Raw genomic sequence first — 16,971 nt, forward strand, 5'->3', positions numbered from 1 at the left:
AAAAAAGCTTCAAAATGAGGAAGAAATAAGCTTAGACAGGGATGAAAGCCAACCAACAGACAGGCAGGGACCTAAAACAGGCCAGAAAGACAGACAGACAGCACAGCAGACAAGGAGCCGCAGCCAAAGACAGAGACATGTGGGGGAGGGCAGTAACACCAAGCTGCTAATACCCCTGCTGCTTTGTTGTGAAGAACCCCAGTTCCCCTTTTAAATGGCGAACTATTCCTTTAATGATAGCAGTAAAACAAACTCTCTCCCTCACACACACTACTGTTCCTCTCAGCCTGACAGGAAATGCGGTTCAGAGCGCAACGTGACGAGTCGCAGTTCAACTTTTACAACTTACATGCCACTCGTTCGCTCGCACACCAAACTCCATTTGAAAAAGCAGCGTTTATAGAACACACGGGGCTGTCAGTGACCTATATGGCGCAGAAATGTGTCTCTTTGTCTTATTTAGGTGCCTGTTGTCTTTTGAATTAGCTTGTTCAGAAGCTGTCAATCACGAAGACAGGCAGGATGTGTAGGTTTGAAGAGTGAATCACACACAGAGAGATGTATTCTTAAACATAGAGCCGTTTGGTGAGGGCTTTGATCCCTTGCTGCCTTACTTAGCAACGAGTGCACTCAGTTTTGCTCGGCTGCCACAATGAAACCCTTTGAGTTAACTCAGGGAAAATGAACCTCCGAAACCTGGCAGTGTCGGTGCCTTACTCAATCTGTTGAGGAGTTCATCCACACAGGGAAGTGGGCCGAGCAGGAGAATCAAAACAGCAGCATAGGTCTCATCCTAAAGTTGTTAACTTCTCTTATTAGCTGTACTTTATTTGGACAAATCATGTCAGAACATTTTGTTACATTTATTAGTTAGCTGTTTTGCTGAGTATGTGGACTGTAACACTTTTTTTAGAGACACTCTTTTATTGTAATTGATCTTATAGGCACCTGAAGGCCGAGTTTGTCTTACAGGCAAGAAGATCTATGCCACTCTCACATCAGTATGATTAATATAAAGCTAGAGTTAGCTCAGCATAACATAAAGACTGGAAATAAGTGGAAACAGCTAGCCCTTAGCTCATTTAGTAGCACCTTGTTTCATCTCTGTGTAATCCTTAGAAGTGTAAAAACAAGTTGTAATGTTCCAGTGGGTTCTGTGCTTGACTATTCCACCACTGTGAAGTTATTAGACAACAAGTGGAAACCATAATTTTTGTACAGATTAAACAAACAAGCTAATAATTGAGCTCTTGAGGTGGAGGGCTAGCTGATTACCTTCACTGCTACGCTAAACTAATCCTGCCTTGCTCCAACTCCATAAGTCCAAAAGTAGTATGTTTGACATCTAACTCGTGTCAAGAAAGCACACAGGCCAGTTAGAATAAAAATTCTGAAGAGGATACAAACCTGTTGTGAAGTTGCGTTTTAATCTGAAAACTACAAAACTTTCAGATGGAATTTCCCAAAATTGATTTACATCGGCAAGAAAGTGTTTTACTGGACGTTATTTGTATAACTGTTACAAACAGGAAGCAGAACTGCGCTAAAGAGGGGAAGAAGCATGAAAGTGTTACAATACAATACGTTCATGCTAGCATGTTCAAAGCAGCTACTGTGTAGTAATGACTGGGGCCTTTTTAAAACACAAACAGCTTTCTGTGATATTTTTCTTGCACGTTACGTAACTTTAATTGTATACAATAGAGTGCTATATTATGCTCTATAATGCTGAACATCTCAGAGGCTAATTCACACTCAGCTCTCTCTTGAAAAATGCTAATTGAGATTTCCGCATATACAATAAGGGACGAGTCTGCATTCCCCTAACAGACTGTTGAAAATAACAGTAAAATTGGAAGAACTGCTGCTTCACAGGTGGCCCGCACCTCACAATCGAACAGCAAAGGAGAACACCGAGGCAAGGTGACCTTCTATAAAAAACATGACAACCCTCCACCCTGCTGATGTGTCCTTGAGCAAGACGCCAAACCCCCCTAGTAGCTCCAGTCCAGCAGTGGGTTTCTGGAGCCCAGCCTGACCTTTGACCTCCCTGAGGAGGGTGGCAGACAAAAAGAGATTTTCCCAATGGGGATTAATAAAGTATCACATTATCATTTGAATGCGGCTGATTGTATCTCAGTGAGCCTGCAGACCTTTCAGGAGAAATGCGTTATATGACCTTGTCACGGTTATTCTGCTGTATCTGTTGTGAAAGGTCTGCAGACCCAAATGTCAAATGATAAAGAAACAATCAGCCGCGTTGTACGCCTCCCACCTCTCTATTCATTTATCGCCATTCAAGATACAATTTATAACAATGTCACACCTCTTTGCTTTTGAGTTTGCTCCGTTTCTTTTGTTGCCCTGCAGCAAAAATCAGGATTAAACCTAAACCAAACCCCATTCAGATTAAGCACATTTTTTGGTCGACATTAGAAGGCATAAAGTTTTAAAGCTTTTCTGGAATAAAGCGGCAAAAAAATTCACATCTCAGTGTGCTCTCCTCACAGACTTATTGCGCAACACCAAAGGCCGGCTAAAGCAAACTTAAGAAACAGCAAACACTGACATTCCCTCTCTCTGTGTCCTCTTTCTTTCTGCCTCTCTGTCCCTGTGGTCAACAATCCCTCTGCTGGCCTTTATCCCTGAAATCCCCATGGACAGAGAGTCAGGAGAGGGAGAATGCTTAAACGCTTTGAATGATGGTGTGGAATGCTAAAAAGTGTGTGTGCGTGTGTGTGTGTGGTTGCAAGGGGGAGCAAGAAGGAGGGAGGAGGGGGCAGTTGGGGGGGTCTCCTGCCTGGTCCAGGATCTGGTATGCGTGACTGAACAAGAGGAGGAGAAAGAGAGGAAAAGAAGAGGAAAAAAAAATCCCCCACCAAAACCTGCCTTCCTAACTTCTAAAGACAGACAATGGCTACTGACTGGTCTGGCAACCCTCTGTGTGTGTGTGCCTGTGTGTGTGTGTTTGTGTGTGTGTGTCACTTCACACACAGGACACGTCCTGATGGAAAGCAGAAAGAGGGAAAATCTACTCTAAGCAACTTTAGATCTCATTACTCGGCACAGACACAGCATGTGGAATAAAACACTGCAAAAAAATAAGCAAAACTAAAACCCGAAACCTTCGATTTGAAGCGTAAAATCCACCTAACAGAAACGCTTATAAACGCTTATAAACCTTTGAGACTTAAACTGTTGAGCTTAACGCCTTATTTTTGCTGCATTTGTGGATGCAAAAACAGACGTTGATGATTAAAAAAGTCAGCAGGGTAGAACAGCTTCCTGTAATAAACGGCCTGGTGATAATTAATTACACAGGCGCTGCAGCCAAATCAAGACGGCAAGCATCCATTTTGATTCTCCTCGTAAATAATAAAACAACACAACAGATTTTTCTATTTTTTTCAGCCCTTTTTGAGAAGCAAGACAGGCCTGATCAGGGACGGAAATGTGTGGGTGGTTATTAGGAGCAATGCATCACAATAAAAGCCCCTATTATAAGCACATAATATCACAAACAATGTCAGATTACCTGGTTTGTCATGTTGTAGCTAGAAAACAGACATCACAGTGACAACAATGCACACCTACACAAAAGTAGTCCACACCGCTCTTTTCGTTCATTATATAAATATCTTTAATTGTTTTAACCGTAAGAATATAAAACAATTTAAATTTGGGATTCTGCATTTTTTTCTTCTTTACAAACACATAATATACAGTACATCTTTTTTTATTTCCAAAAAAACACACACAGCTTTGTCAGCAGGACGCACATCCGTATATTAATTTTTCTAGCAGGTCATTGCATTACATTAAGACGTGCGCGCACGCAGGCACCCGTGTGCGCGCGCTCTGTGTGCATGTGTGTTAATGTGTGTGTGTGTGTGGGAGAGAAAGGGAGAGAGAGAGAAAGAGACGCATTCCTGCTTGTAACCCGACACGGAGACAGAGAAAAATAATCGATTGCTCCTTATTCTGAGCATGTCTTGAAATGGATTCGGGGTATTTTTATTCAGGGAGAGATGGAGAAAAAGAGGAGGAAAAACAGATATCCCTACCCTCCTCTTCTTCTCTCTCTCTGTTTTACCGGCGAGAGCAGCATGAATATGAATGCGACCTGTGTTGGCATTAACGTGGGAAAATAAAGCCGTGAGACAAACCCTGATTCGTTTCGATCAATAAAAGGGTATAAAGACGTAGAAATCACTTCAATTTGAAGTACGACGCTCTGAACAACATCCTCTGACGTTTATTCCCACCAGATCCCTTACAAAAAACACCTAATTTTCCAACTTACATGCATTAGCCTACATTGCGTTTAATTATGTCCTAATCTTACATGTTACTTGCACTGTAGCGCCATAATAATCCTACATCACAACAGTATCATTCTTATAGAATTACCGCATTTTTTCTAAGGGTAAGCTGATGATTTTGTCTCCTTTATATCCGTCAAAGCTTGAACACAACACGTCTCTAAAGGGCGTTAAAGTTGGACTTTATCCCTAAAAATAAACAATAAAAAAGCTCTCCTACACGCGCAGACCTATGTTGTCTTTTTCTATTTTTTGCATAAAGCATCACCCTCTCCGAATTGAAATATCTCCCCCTCTCTTTCTCTCTCTCTCTGGGAAATTGTTGCTGTTTATGGGGCTAAATTAACAAAGGTAGTTAGATTGTGTCCTGGTCTCCTTTCTCCAGCTCTGCTCACGGAGGAGGGAGGGAGGGGAGAGGAGGGGGGGATGGGGGGAGGGGGCAGACACAGTCCCTTTAGGCACATTTTCTCCCAGTCTCTCATTCTCGCTTTCCTTCTGTTTTTTTCTAACAGAATACACCCTTTGAAAACAACCACATACGAGGTAGCCAAATGTTTTTGTAGGCGTGATGGCTGTAGCAGGAGATTAGTCATAAATGTATCAAATCCAGACGCACTGTAAAACTGAAAATAAAAAGTCTCATACTGACAGTATTAGAACCTCACTTTGCTTTGAATGAGATGCAAGTTTCACAGCGAGAACGACACTTTAGTTTTTTTAGAAATGTGTGAAACAAGCCGATTCGCATTGAAGTTACTCCAGTCTGAGATATTAAAACCTAATATGAGATCAAAATAATTGTTAACAGGGATGGTGATGAGCTTGTAACAAAAGTTAAGGTTTAATTGCTTCCTACCAGGCAGAATATTTAGTCATATCAAACACTAATTTAAATCCTGCAAGGCAGACAGAAAGAAAAATAAAACACTTGAACATAAGACTCTGGTCACACAATACACAAGCACACAGGAGGGGAAACAGGGAGGTTTTCTCTCTTTTTAAATAAGACAAGAAATTCCCTGCGCCCATCGACTCATGACCCCCTCAGTCCACATCCATAAAACCAAAAGAACCTAAAAAAAACAACAACAAAACATCTCCAATCACCTCACTTTCTCACTCTCTGTCATCTGCCAGAGTCCCAGGTTCAACACTTTAAGGCAGGGGAGCTGTGTGATCCTCTCCAGTCCCCTCTTGGTGATCTTGGTACATCCATACAGGTCGATGCCCGCCAGCTGGGTCAGGTGGTCGGCTATGAGCTCCAGCCCTTTGTCCGTGATGCGCACGCACTGTCCAATGTTCAGGGTCCTCAGCTCGTGCATCTGCCTCACCATCCGGTTTATCCCGTCGTCCGAGATGTGACACGAGCACAGGGACAGGGACTTGAGCTGGTACAGCCCCTGGGCGATGTATGCCAACGTCTGGTCCCCTATCTTATCGCAGAACGAGACGTCCAGCCCGGAGAGCCTCAGGGTGCCCATGGCGAGATGCATGGTCCCTGTGTCGCTGATGTTGTCACAGGAGCGTAGGTTGAGGCTCCACAGGGAGGCCATGTGGGAGAGGTGGATCATCCCTGCGTCCGAGATCCCCCCACAGAAGCTCAGGTTCAACACCCGCAGCTTGGTGAGCCCCTTGGAAATGTGTTTGAGTGACAGGTCCGTGAGTTTCTGACAGTCCTGGAGGGTCAGGTATTCCAGGTTCAAGCAGCCCTCTGCCGCGCTGCGAGTCATGCCTGCCAAGTGTCCGATCCCCACATCCGAGACATGCCTGCAGGACCTCAGGTTGAGGCTCTTGAGCCGGTGGAGGCCCCAGGCTATTAACAGGAGCCCTGTGTTTGTGATGTTGCTGCAGCCGCCGAGCTCCAGCACCTCCAGGTTCTTCAGATACTGAGCTATCCTACCCAGACTGGAGTCTGTGATCTGCTTGCACAGACTCAGGTTCAAAACCCTTAGTGATGGGATCTCCTGCACAAATGCATGACCCAGCCCGTTATCAGTGAGGTTGTAGCAGCCGGACAGATTGAGGGACTCAATGTTAGGCATTCCCTGGATCACGTAGCTCAAGCTGCGGCGCAGGGACAGGATCTGGACCCTCCGGATGCCCCTGGCCTGGAGGCTGGGGAACAGGGAGGGATTGGCCCGGCGGAGGTGCAGCTTGGCCTCCACCCCCCTCCAAACTGACTTGTGGTAGGATGCGTCCCTCCAAGCGATACACACTTGGGCTACCCTGCCTTTGTCCCTCACGTCCAGATAGCTGAAAATCATGGCCAAAATTTCCGGGAAGAGGCACGAAATGTGCGTCTCCATTGTTTTTCAAACCCCAGGCATATAAGACTTAATACTCCACACCTCCAAGGCTGAAAAAAAGAAGCCAGTCAAACACTCCCCTTCTCCTGCAATTATGCAAAAGTATCAACAGTCCCAGTTATCCACAGAAGTAAAAAAGAAATAGGAGTTGCTTGTTTCTCTCTCTTTTTCTTACATTGAACTGTGCAAAATCGATCCAACTCTCTCCAGCCCCACGTGATCCGGTCTGGTTGCGCAGTAGGATTCAAATGCATTTAAAAAAAGAAAAAAGAAAGAAAAACAAAAAAAGCGTTTATTCCTGCCTCAACCCCTCTCTCCGCCAAAAAGAGGAGGAGAGGGGGGCGAAAGGAAGAAGGAGGAGGAGAGGAGGAAAAAGCGTCAATCCTTCCCCCTCTCTCTCCCTCTCTCAGACGACGCTTCCTTGTATTATACCCACAAAAAGCCGTCTTCTCTCGGCTGAGCGGGGATCCAGACGGTCGTACATTTCAGAATAAGAAAGTAAAAAATAAAGCCAGTACTCTTAACGCCACCTTTCAAAATACGTTTCCATGATATGAAAGCGGCGAAGATAGAGCTAGGTTGGCTTTGTAGGCAGAGTGTGAGAGAGAGAGGGGCGTCCGGAGCTCAAAGCCTTTGTCTGCTCTTTTCAAACCGACTTGGCAGGGACCCCAGCACTGTAGCTGTACGGGAGGGGTGCATGAGAGTAATAATATTCAACGACTGCGTCAAAAAACGAATTAAATGACAAACAAGGTTGCTATTCGTGTTGTACGGATAGGCTTACACGTGAGATAATGTAAGCTAATTTTTAATAAGCGATGTGGCGCGGAATTAATTCAAAAATGTATCGAATCCTCCCCACCCCCGCCGTGTCAGGCAGTTGGTTTGTCCCGCCTCAGCTGGAACGGTGCGAACAGTTTCCCTTGGAAACCAACTTCTTACAATTCAGTTCACTTTGGGCTTTAACCCTTTGAGCGGACCACACAGGAAACACAGGAAAGCCAACTGGAGAAGCCCTTTTTAGTTCGTTTACTTGGCATGAACATTTAGTAGTTTTTATTGAGATTTTGTTGTTGTTATTGTTGTTGTGGAAATGGTTGTAGAACGCCCATAAAACGGCCACAGAGCAGAATACAGCTTTCTTTTGGTCTAGCCCAAACAGCCCCTCTCTTTGACTGCAAGTCTCCTCTTTCACATATTTTATCAGAAAATTAAAAAGATTTAAAAGATTTAATGTTGATTTTCAGAGAGCATAAATACACAGTTCTTCTGCTACATATTGAGAGGATTAACTCTTTTGCTGAAAACATGCAACAAAACAAAACACAACCCATGTAATAGTCTTGATTTAGCAAAAAAAATAAGTGTAAAAATCTCTCATTTAATTGAATTTAGCTTTTTGTTACATATGTTTTAGGTCTGTGTTTGCAATATAAACATAAGAACCACCACACACTTTTCTGAGATGAAAGAGAGAGAAAAAACAGTCTGTGTTACATCTGTTATAGGCTAAACTGCATCTGCCAGCTAATACATTGTGTACACAAGGAAAATAAATATATTTCTATGAAGGGATGCATTGTCCTTAAACGACTGTGGAGATAACTAAAATAATCTGCAAAGTCTGCTAAAGACTATTTCTCTCATGTGTCTCTCATAAAGCACCGAAATAATCACTTTGAAGCTGCTGTCTCACATCTGGCAGTGTGTATGTTTTGATATTTGCAGACTCATTTTAGTGAGTGTTTTGATATCAATAACACGTAGCTATATATAGCAGACATTTTCTTAAATGCTTGTTTAATGTACCAGAGACTAAAAGTGATCAAATATAGCCGCAAACATAGAGCGATATCTTTTTTACTCTTCACCAAGTTTTCAAACCCTGCAGTGGGCCTCTTTCAACCCTGAAGTAGCCTTAGTGTGAGTGTGTGTGCACATGTGTTTATCTGTGTGTGTATGTGCACAGACAGGAGGACATATATCTGTGCATATGTGGGGGGGGTTTGTGAGTAAACAGTATATTTTTTATATGCTTGTATCTCTCCCTTGCAGAGTTTGTAGGCTTCTGTGTGTGTGTGTGTGTGTGTGTGTGTGTGTGTGTGTGTGTGTGTGTATCTGGTGTGTGTGTGTGAGATAATATGACAGGGGAGCCGCTTGCTGGAGCCATTGGAGTGTGGCAGAGCGGTTGAGAAAGAGTAAAGGAGAGAGAGAGAGAGGAAGAGCTGATGAGGAACGTAGAGAGAGAGAGAGCGATGAGACGAGAGAGGCAGCTGTGATAAGGTGAGGATAACAGAGAGGAAGAGGAGCTGCAGAAACAGGCGTTTTTACATGGAAAGATGCAGCCGAGCACAACTGACAGCAGTTTTCCTGTCTTCCACTCCTCCCTCTTTTCCTCTTTTATAGTCTTTCAAAGTCCTCAAACAAAAGTGTCATGCCTTTATGTACATTTAAACGTGTTGCGATCACTGTGCTCATCTCTCCCAAAGATCCTTCATCAACTGTTTTGATGGTGATGGAGGATATACAGTAAATCCCAAAGTTTTATGATGCTTCAGGAGTCTGAGATTCTGTTCCCTCACCATCACCTTCTCCAAATCCACAATCTCATACAGCCAGACTTAATCTCCAAATCTGTCCAGTCCTATTTATACTCTCTCCTGCGCAATGACGCGCAGCAAAGGGCCAGTTTGTAGAATTGAACCCAGGTTGCTGCCGTGACAACTCAGCCTCTGATCATGGGATACTTGCTCGACCAGATGAGCGACCAAGTACAGACTATTATGTAATAAGATGTAGTCCAGGTGTGGTATAAGTGTCAAACAAACATACACCAGAATACCTCTAAATCTGATCACAGTAAAATTGCAGGAATTGTTGAATTTAGCAAAGTTTTTGTTGCCTTTTGAGCAGCACTGCTCTGCTTTAGAATGGGGACATACTGTATAATGTACTTCAATTAAATCAGCATCTATGAAATCTAATTCAAGGCTTTTAGAAAGCTCTTATATAAGCCACTTCAATTAATTCAAGCTATTTTTAGTACCATGTAATTAGTATTAGTTATAAAGCCTATTAATACCCTCTTGATATAGCATGATTGCTATTTCAGGTCATGATAAAAGCAACTCCTCACATGGATCCCATTAGGCAAAGCTATAGTTGTATGGCACACAAGTCTTAGGTTTGAATGTAATCTTAATATTTTAAAACACCTGCTCATAAGCACAAAGCATCCAAAATTGTCTGGTGGCTATTTTTAACGTCCCACTGCTTTTTAACTGATATCCTGTAAATTCATCAAGGGCAAAAACAAAGCCGTTAGCCGCACTGTCCCCTGTGGCTGCCAGCACCTCCGTCCTTGCTGCCCAGGCTGCAGAGTGTGTCGTGCATTTTCAAAATAGAGATCCTGACATGAATACCAAGCTTTATAATGATCGTGCAAACACCTTGAGTTATAAACAGAGAGGGAGATTAACAGCAGCTCCCGGCTAAATGTGGCTAAATGGTGACTTTGGCTGTGTCAGTTTGCTGCAGCAGCACACTAAACTGGCTGACAGGCTTTATGATGACAGGAGGGTTAAGCATCCAAACTGTTGTGGGTGATAAACATCCAAAAACAATAAATAATTTCAATTACAATATATAGAAAAAATACACAGAGAAAAACAAAAGTCAATTACAAAGCCATATTTCAACACTATCAAATATCTTTAGACATTACGATACAATACGATACACTGTGATACAATATGATACAATATAATTCAATACACTGACAGTGTGATACGATACGACACAATCCGACACGATCCAATATACCATGATGCGATACGATACAATGCTATGCGATGCTATGCTATGCGATGCTATGCTATGCTATGCGATGCGATGCTATGCGATGCGATACAATACGATACGATGCAATACGATGCGATACGATGCGATACGATGCGATACAACACAATGCGATGTGATGCGATACAATGCGATACAATGCGATACAATGCTATGCGATGCGATGCGATGCGATACGATGCGATACAATACAATGCGACACAATGTAATACGATACAGTGGCATACGATGTGATACGGTACAATGCCATACGATACAATACGATACGATACAATGCCATACGATACAATACGATATGATACAATGCCATACGATACTATATGATGCTATATGATATGATGTGATGCAATACGATACAATACAGTGCGATGCTATGTGATGCAATGCGATGCGATACGATGCGATACGATGCGATACGATGCGATACGATGCGATACGATGCGATACGATACAGTGGCATACGATGTGATACGGTACAATGCCATACGATACAATACGATACGATACAATGCCATACGATACAATACGATATGATACAATGCCATACGATACTATATGATGCTATATGATATGATGTGATGCAATACGATACAATACAGTGCGATGCGATGCGATGCGATGCGATACGATGCGATATAATGCTATGCGATGCGATACGATCCGATATGATGCAATGCGATACAATGTGATGCGATGCGATACGATGCAATACAATACAATGTGACACGATGTAATACGATACAATGGCATATGATACAATACAATACAATACAATGCCATACGATGTGATACGGTACAATACGATACGATACAATGCCATACGATACTATATGATGCAATATGATATGATGTGATGCGATACGATGCAATACGATACGATACACTTTATCGTCCCCATAGGCACATTTTGGTAGTACTAAAAAATAAAAAACACTGAAAACAAACAACAGTCAGGATCCAAACAGAGTACCAATGATTACCACAAATTACACATATTGCCTAGAAATGTATAGAAAGCCAACTCCCCTACATACAGAGAATATAAAGTTAGCGGACAGAAATAGAGGAAATACTTGCAATTATGTACAAAAATCACGTTTACACAAGTTTAAATAGATAAAAACAGTTAGGAGAAATCACAACTGAGGTTTTTTTTCTACTATTTCAATTATCGTTGTACAGATGTTTGCCAGGTTGTTAGAAATATTTTAAAATGTATTTTTTATGGCATGGAGTAAGTTTTTCGGCCTTGATGCTGTTGTTCTGATGGCCCTACAACTAGCTAATGTGCTACGCTTCGTCATCTGTCAGTTTTTTGGACAAAACCTCCTTGAATTTAACAGGGAAGCAGACACAAACTAACTTTATGGCATTTTTCTTACCCAAATGTTCTGTTTGACAAACTGCAAACTAATTGTCAGCAGTTTCCTTTACAAATTTACTTTTGTTGGGTTCAGAACGGAAAATAAAACCCAGCCTATGAGGCTTTAAAACGCCCAGAGGACTGTGCTGTGTGGGAGGGTATTAACAAACTTTTTACTGGCTACAGTGTGTTTCTTTAGTCCTTGTTGAGTGACTCTACTGTCTGTACGGCGAGATGATTATAGACAAGAAAAGAATAAGAAAGAATGACAAGGTGAAAGAAATGAATAGAAAAGAGATGGGAGGAGCAGTAGCCGAGTTTCTCTCTGCATGACCTGCCTGTGTGCGGGTGTGTGCACGCGCTCAGCATGCTTTTTCAGTGATTCTGTCTCCCTCTGTTTAGCTATGCGTGTGTGTGGTGTGTCATACCTCTCGTAGAAGGCCCACTGGGCCCTAGCTCGCACTCACACTGTGCGAGAGAGGAAAGAGAGAGAGAGAGGGATGAAGGAAAGGAGAGGAAATACGAGGGGTAAGAGGAAAATGACGAGGAGGGAAAAGAAATGATAAAACAGAGGTGAGACAAATGTGTGTGTGTGTGGGGGTTTGTGTGTGTGTCATCTCCTGTTAAGTATCCCAGAACCTCCGCCAAGATTCTCCCTGTCATGTGCCCATGTGTGTCTCTCCTCCTGTGCACGTGTGTGTGTCTTTATTTGATGATTCAGGGGAGGGCTCTTACTGGATAATTGCTCGCCTCCACACATACGCTTCATCTGCACCCACAGCAATCGCCGGTTGCCAAGGTTACGTGGGCGTGTGTCAACACATCCCCCCTGAAAGCCGACACCTTCCTGAATGGATATTACCATGACTCTGTAGAATCTCTCTCTCTCACACACGCACGCACACACACACACTAACATATGAAAGAGAAAGCAGACAGCAATGACGCTCTGAGACACACTGAGCCTTTGTTTGTGTGTGTGTGTGTGTGTGTGTGTGTGATGAATCTTTTATGTTCCTTCAGGTGTTTCCTTGCTTCACCGGGGCTTCACCTGTACAGCACTGAAACATGGCCCCTGTGTGTGTGTGTGTGTGTGTGCCTTCAAAGCTCTCTTGCCTCCTCTTTCTCTCCCTGCTTTCTCGTTGTTTTTAACCCCTTCTGTTCCTCTCGTTTTCTGTCTTAGCGAGGGGTTAAGCTTGTTCAAAACTAGTTCGTATAACATGTTGTATGACCACATCGTTAATCAATCACTGACCGAGAACAGAGGTCACTTTAAGGTCGGGATTTAAACAGCAAAATTTCTGTTCAAATAGTAGACCTCTCAAGAAGAAAGTCTTCATTAGTCGGAGCTACATTCTGGAGCCAGAAGTGACCAGATTTGGCTAAGAGGATGGTGCTGCAAAGGAGCAAGTGATCAAAGCTAAACAGCCTGTGTCTGCGGCTGATCCATGAGCTCGTGAATGAGCTAGTTTAACTTCCTGTTTCCGGCAGTGGAGATTCTGTTTGTGGCGGTGACTGACTGCAGTTGTTTATTAATCAGACTAAAGAAGTAGCAGGCTCGCCGCTCGCTCGGCGGTGAGATAGCGGGTGAACGACGCGTACCGGGTAAAGGTAAAATAACCAATCTTCTCATCACTACGGTCCGTGGTAATCTCTCCGGGGAAAAGCCAACAGCTTCTGACTCCTAATTACTGGCTGACAATTAAACACATGTTTGATAGACACTAAACAGGCTACTCCGCCATTTACGCCTCTGTTGCTGCCTCCATTGCAGACTCAGAGGCGGAACGACTTCGCCACAACATTCCGCCTCTGCGTTTTACATAGAGGATGAGGCGTAACAATCCCGCCCTTAACTGGCAGTGTAAAAGTGGCTTTTGTTTACAGTAAACAACAGGACTATCTCTTTATAGAGATTAATAAAAGTTGTTGTCAGATAATAAAGACACATTTGATGTTTGTCTTTGCAGTTCTATTCCGGGTGCTTTATTATATAAATAAATATATAAATATATAAATTAGCTAAAGAGGCGTTTTTTGACACTCTGTTGCGCTCTCTCACATCAGTTTTCTCTTCTTTTTGTGTCCCACATATAAATATACAGTACACATAAAGAGGATGGTCTTTGACATTGAATGTGGAGGTATAAATCTGCATTAAGAAACAGAAGAGAAGAGTACAAGAGGAAAAGATAAGGAGACTATAGAAGATAAGAGAATGAAGAGAGCAGATGTGTGAAGAGAGAGATAACAGGAGGTCACTGCCACTCTCTCTCCGTCAATCTCTCCCTCTGTTCTTCTCCTTTCTCTTCCTTCCTTTTCCTTCACTTCCTCTTCCTCTCTCTGACAACTCGCTGTGCTCTCGAATCTTGAAACGCCTCACAGCCTGTGTGCGTGTGTGTGTGTGTGTTATGCGCTGCTGCCCTGCTCCAGTTTTTTGCACCACACAGGCTGCCTAGGTGCATGTGTGTGTGTGCTCAACAATGCTTCTCTTTTCTGCCAGCTCTGCAGTCTGACATGGGAGATTTTTCAGCCGCGTGCTCTCTCTCCCTCAGTAGTCAGCATTTTGGCATTTTCTCAATGCGCTCTGTCATCTGTTGGCATGAATAGGCCGCATATTGTTGTGTGTGTAAAGGTGTGTGTGTGTGTTATCTGGCTGGTTTTAACTCTGTTGGTCTGTGTTTGTGCGGGGAAGCATGAAAGTGGAAAACAGCTCTTTTTAAAGTTCAGAAATGTGCGATAAGGAGGTTTTTGTTGTGGACAAACACGAGTCGTTTGCTGTCAGGAAGGTTTCTTAAATTGAGCGTGAGACCTGGAAAAGTCCAACTCGAAGGAGATGATTGAGTTTCGATCAAAAAGGGGTTGAATTTTTAATCTGTTATTTGGGTGTCATGAGGTCCGTACCCTAAATTTAACTTACAGAAAGTCACCCTAAGCACGGTGTCTTCTGATGCTACAAAAACTCTTATTGTGAAAGTCTAGATAAGCTAACATCTCACTACTCAACTCCAAGACAAACTACTTACAGCCTGCTTTACAGCCAAATATATTGATCTATATTGATATTGATATCCTTTGCTACACTTTAAGGTTCTTGCCCGTCGATGGAATTATGGTTTATCTCTAGACATGAGCTGTGTCCCAATCCAGCGGCTGCATCCTTCCAAGGATGGATTTGATAGGCCACAGCGGTGCATCGAAGGCTCCTTCAGATGCGTCCGACAAATGCATACGATCCTTTTCCCCAGCCACGAAGAATCCATCGGGCACATCCCTCACGGCCCAACGTATCCCAAGATCCATTGCGTGCCCATTGAAACAAGATGGCGGCCGAGGAATACATGTTTAAATGTAAATGTTTCGTGTCAACTCAATCGAATAGCTAGAGAAACAAATAACGAAAAGGGGCCTTGAAACAAATTATCTTTCAAATAAAAGGTTAAGTTACGTGACGTTACCTATGCTAGCTAGTTAGCCCACTAGCTAGCAGTAGCTTGGTGACACAAGGTTTAGCACGGGAACAGCTGGTGAAGCAAACAGGAAATCCACCATAGACCAGACCGCCTCACTTCAGTTCAGCCTTAGCGAACGCTAAGAATGACTCATCCTATGTAGACTGCGTCCTTCGAAGGATGCAGCCCCTGAATTGAAACACAGCTATAGACTCTCAACGTCTCAATTAAGGTACATAATATTTATTGTTTTAATGGTCTTTTTTTAAAGGGCTACACTGATGTAACTGTGCGAGACCATGACAGGAAGACATGTACATATGAGTCATGGGAACTTTTAGACAAAGAAAAATGAATGATGTTTAATCAGCAAAACTGATTGTTAAAAAGCAGGAAGTGAGCAAAGATGACTCATCAGTAACTCCATGTGCAGTCAGATTTTTTACTCACCAGCTGCACTCCCACATTAGACATGTTTTAAATAATCAAAGACCTTTAAATCTAACTTCAAGATGCATTCAGTGAATGTCGGATTTCTCAGCAAGTTAATCAATTGAGTTTCAGTTCAAGGAGACGCTTTGACACACACACACATTTGACCATACTATATTCCTAACCCTGTCACTCAGAAATTACTTTCATATAGTGCTAAAGTGTTTTCCAATTAGGTCGGGGTGACACAATGTTTGTATGTATGATTTGGGTGTATCGCTAAAGTAACAGTCAGTTAGAGAGGATAAGAGGTGTATTATAATCACTAACACACTTTTTAATGTCTGGATTAAACATAAAAAATTAGTTCTATGACAGGAAGATGGTTTGAAAAGCAGAGATGTAGGAAGATGAGGCAACTGGTAAAGAGGCTTTTATTGTGAAAAGTTAACACACGAGCAAGTTGGTATTTACAGATTGCGTGTGTGTGTGTGTGTGTGTGTGTGTGTGTGTGTGTGTGTGTGTGTGTGTGTGTGTGTGTTATTAAAAGTTGTATATCCCCAGAGGGCAGAGGGATTGATTGTGACATTAATTTGCTTACTGGAAGCATGTGTGCACGGGAGCATGTGTAGAATGGTGTGTGATGCAGAGAGCAGAAATGTGTGTGTGTGTGTGTTTCTGTGTTATTCAGCCATTCTGAGTAAGCTCATGCCTCTCTGTGTGCTTGCAAATGTGTTTGTACATGTTTGAGTGTGTGTGTGTGTGTATGTGTGTGTTCATTTCTACAGGAGAGCAGTGTAGTTTGACCAGCAGGGCTCCAGGGGGAAGTCACAGGGCTCTGGCCCAGCCTTGGTGGCCTCGTCCTGGGCTTCCTGATCAGGCATTCGGCCTCTCCCAGCGCGTCAGTCCAGTGCCAAACCAGGCCGGCCAGAGCTTGGTTTGTTTCCAATTTTCCAATGACGTGCCAAACACAGATAGTCAGAACCAATTCATAAGTTTAGACTCCAAATATATTCCCAAACCAGATGTCACTGAACCAAACACTCTGCTTAGGAAGCTCCATCCCACTGAAAAGCCCTTCAGCTCTTCAGCACGGTCACGTGGCAGCAGCTCGGAAACTTGAGGCAGATGTTGCTCATACACCTTGGTTGTAGCAAATGACAGAAAAGTCTTGCTGTTAGGGCCCATTTGAAATATTGTTAAGGTTTGTTGGTTGGAGTCTTCATGACTGCTGGAAT

The 16,971-nt window shown here is 43.0% G+C and overlaps 1 protein-coding gene across 1 annotated transcript; it reads right to left on the reverse strand.

Moving 5' to 3' along the window:
• Positions 1 to 3,627: 3,627 nt before the first annotated feature.
• Positions 3,628 to 7,229, reverse strand: fbxl14b (F-box and leucine-rich repeat protein 14b). Its single transcript, XM_069671530.1, has one exon. The coding sequence runs from the start codon at positions 6,626 to 6,628 to the stop codon at positions 5,426 to 5,428; it is 1,203 nt and encodes a 400-aa protein (XP_069527631.1). The 5' UTR covers positions 6,629 to 7,229; the 3' UTR covers positions 3,628 to 5,425.
• Positions 7,230 to 16,971: the final 9,742 nt, after the last annotated feature.

Source organism: Semicossyphus pulcher, unplaced genomic scaffold (assembly GCF_022749685.1).
Source record: "Semicossyphus pulcher isolate SPU_LCO1_2020_fin unplaced genomic scaffold, fSemPul1.0.p SCAF_20, whole genome shotgun sequence".
Taxonomy (NCBI): Eukaryota; Metazoa; Chordata; class Actinopteri; order Labriformes; family Labridae; genus Semicossyphus; species Semicossyphus pulcher.

Excerpts from the sequence above, each read along its gene's own strand:
- fbxl14b (XM_069671530.1), bottom strand. The coding sequence starts at position 6,628 with ATGGAGACGCACATTTCGTGCCTCTTCCCGGAAATTTTGGCCATGATT.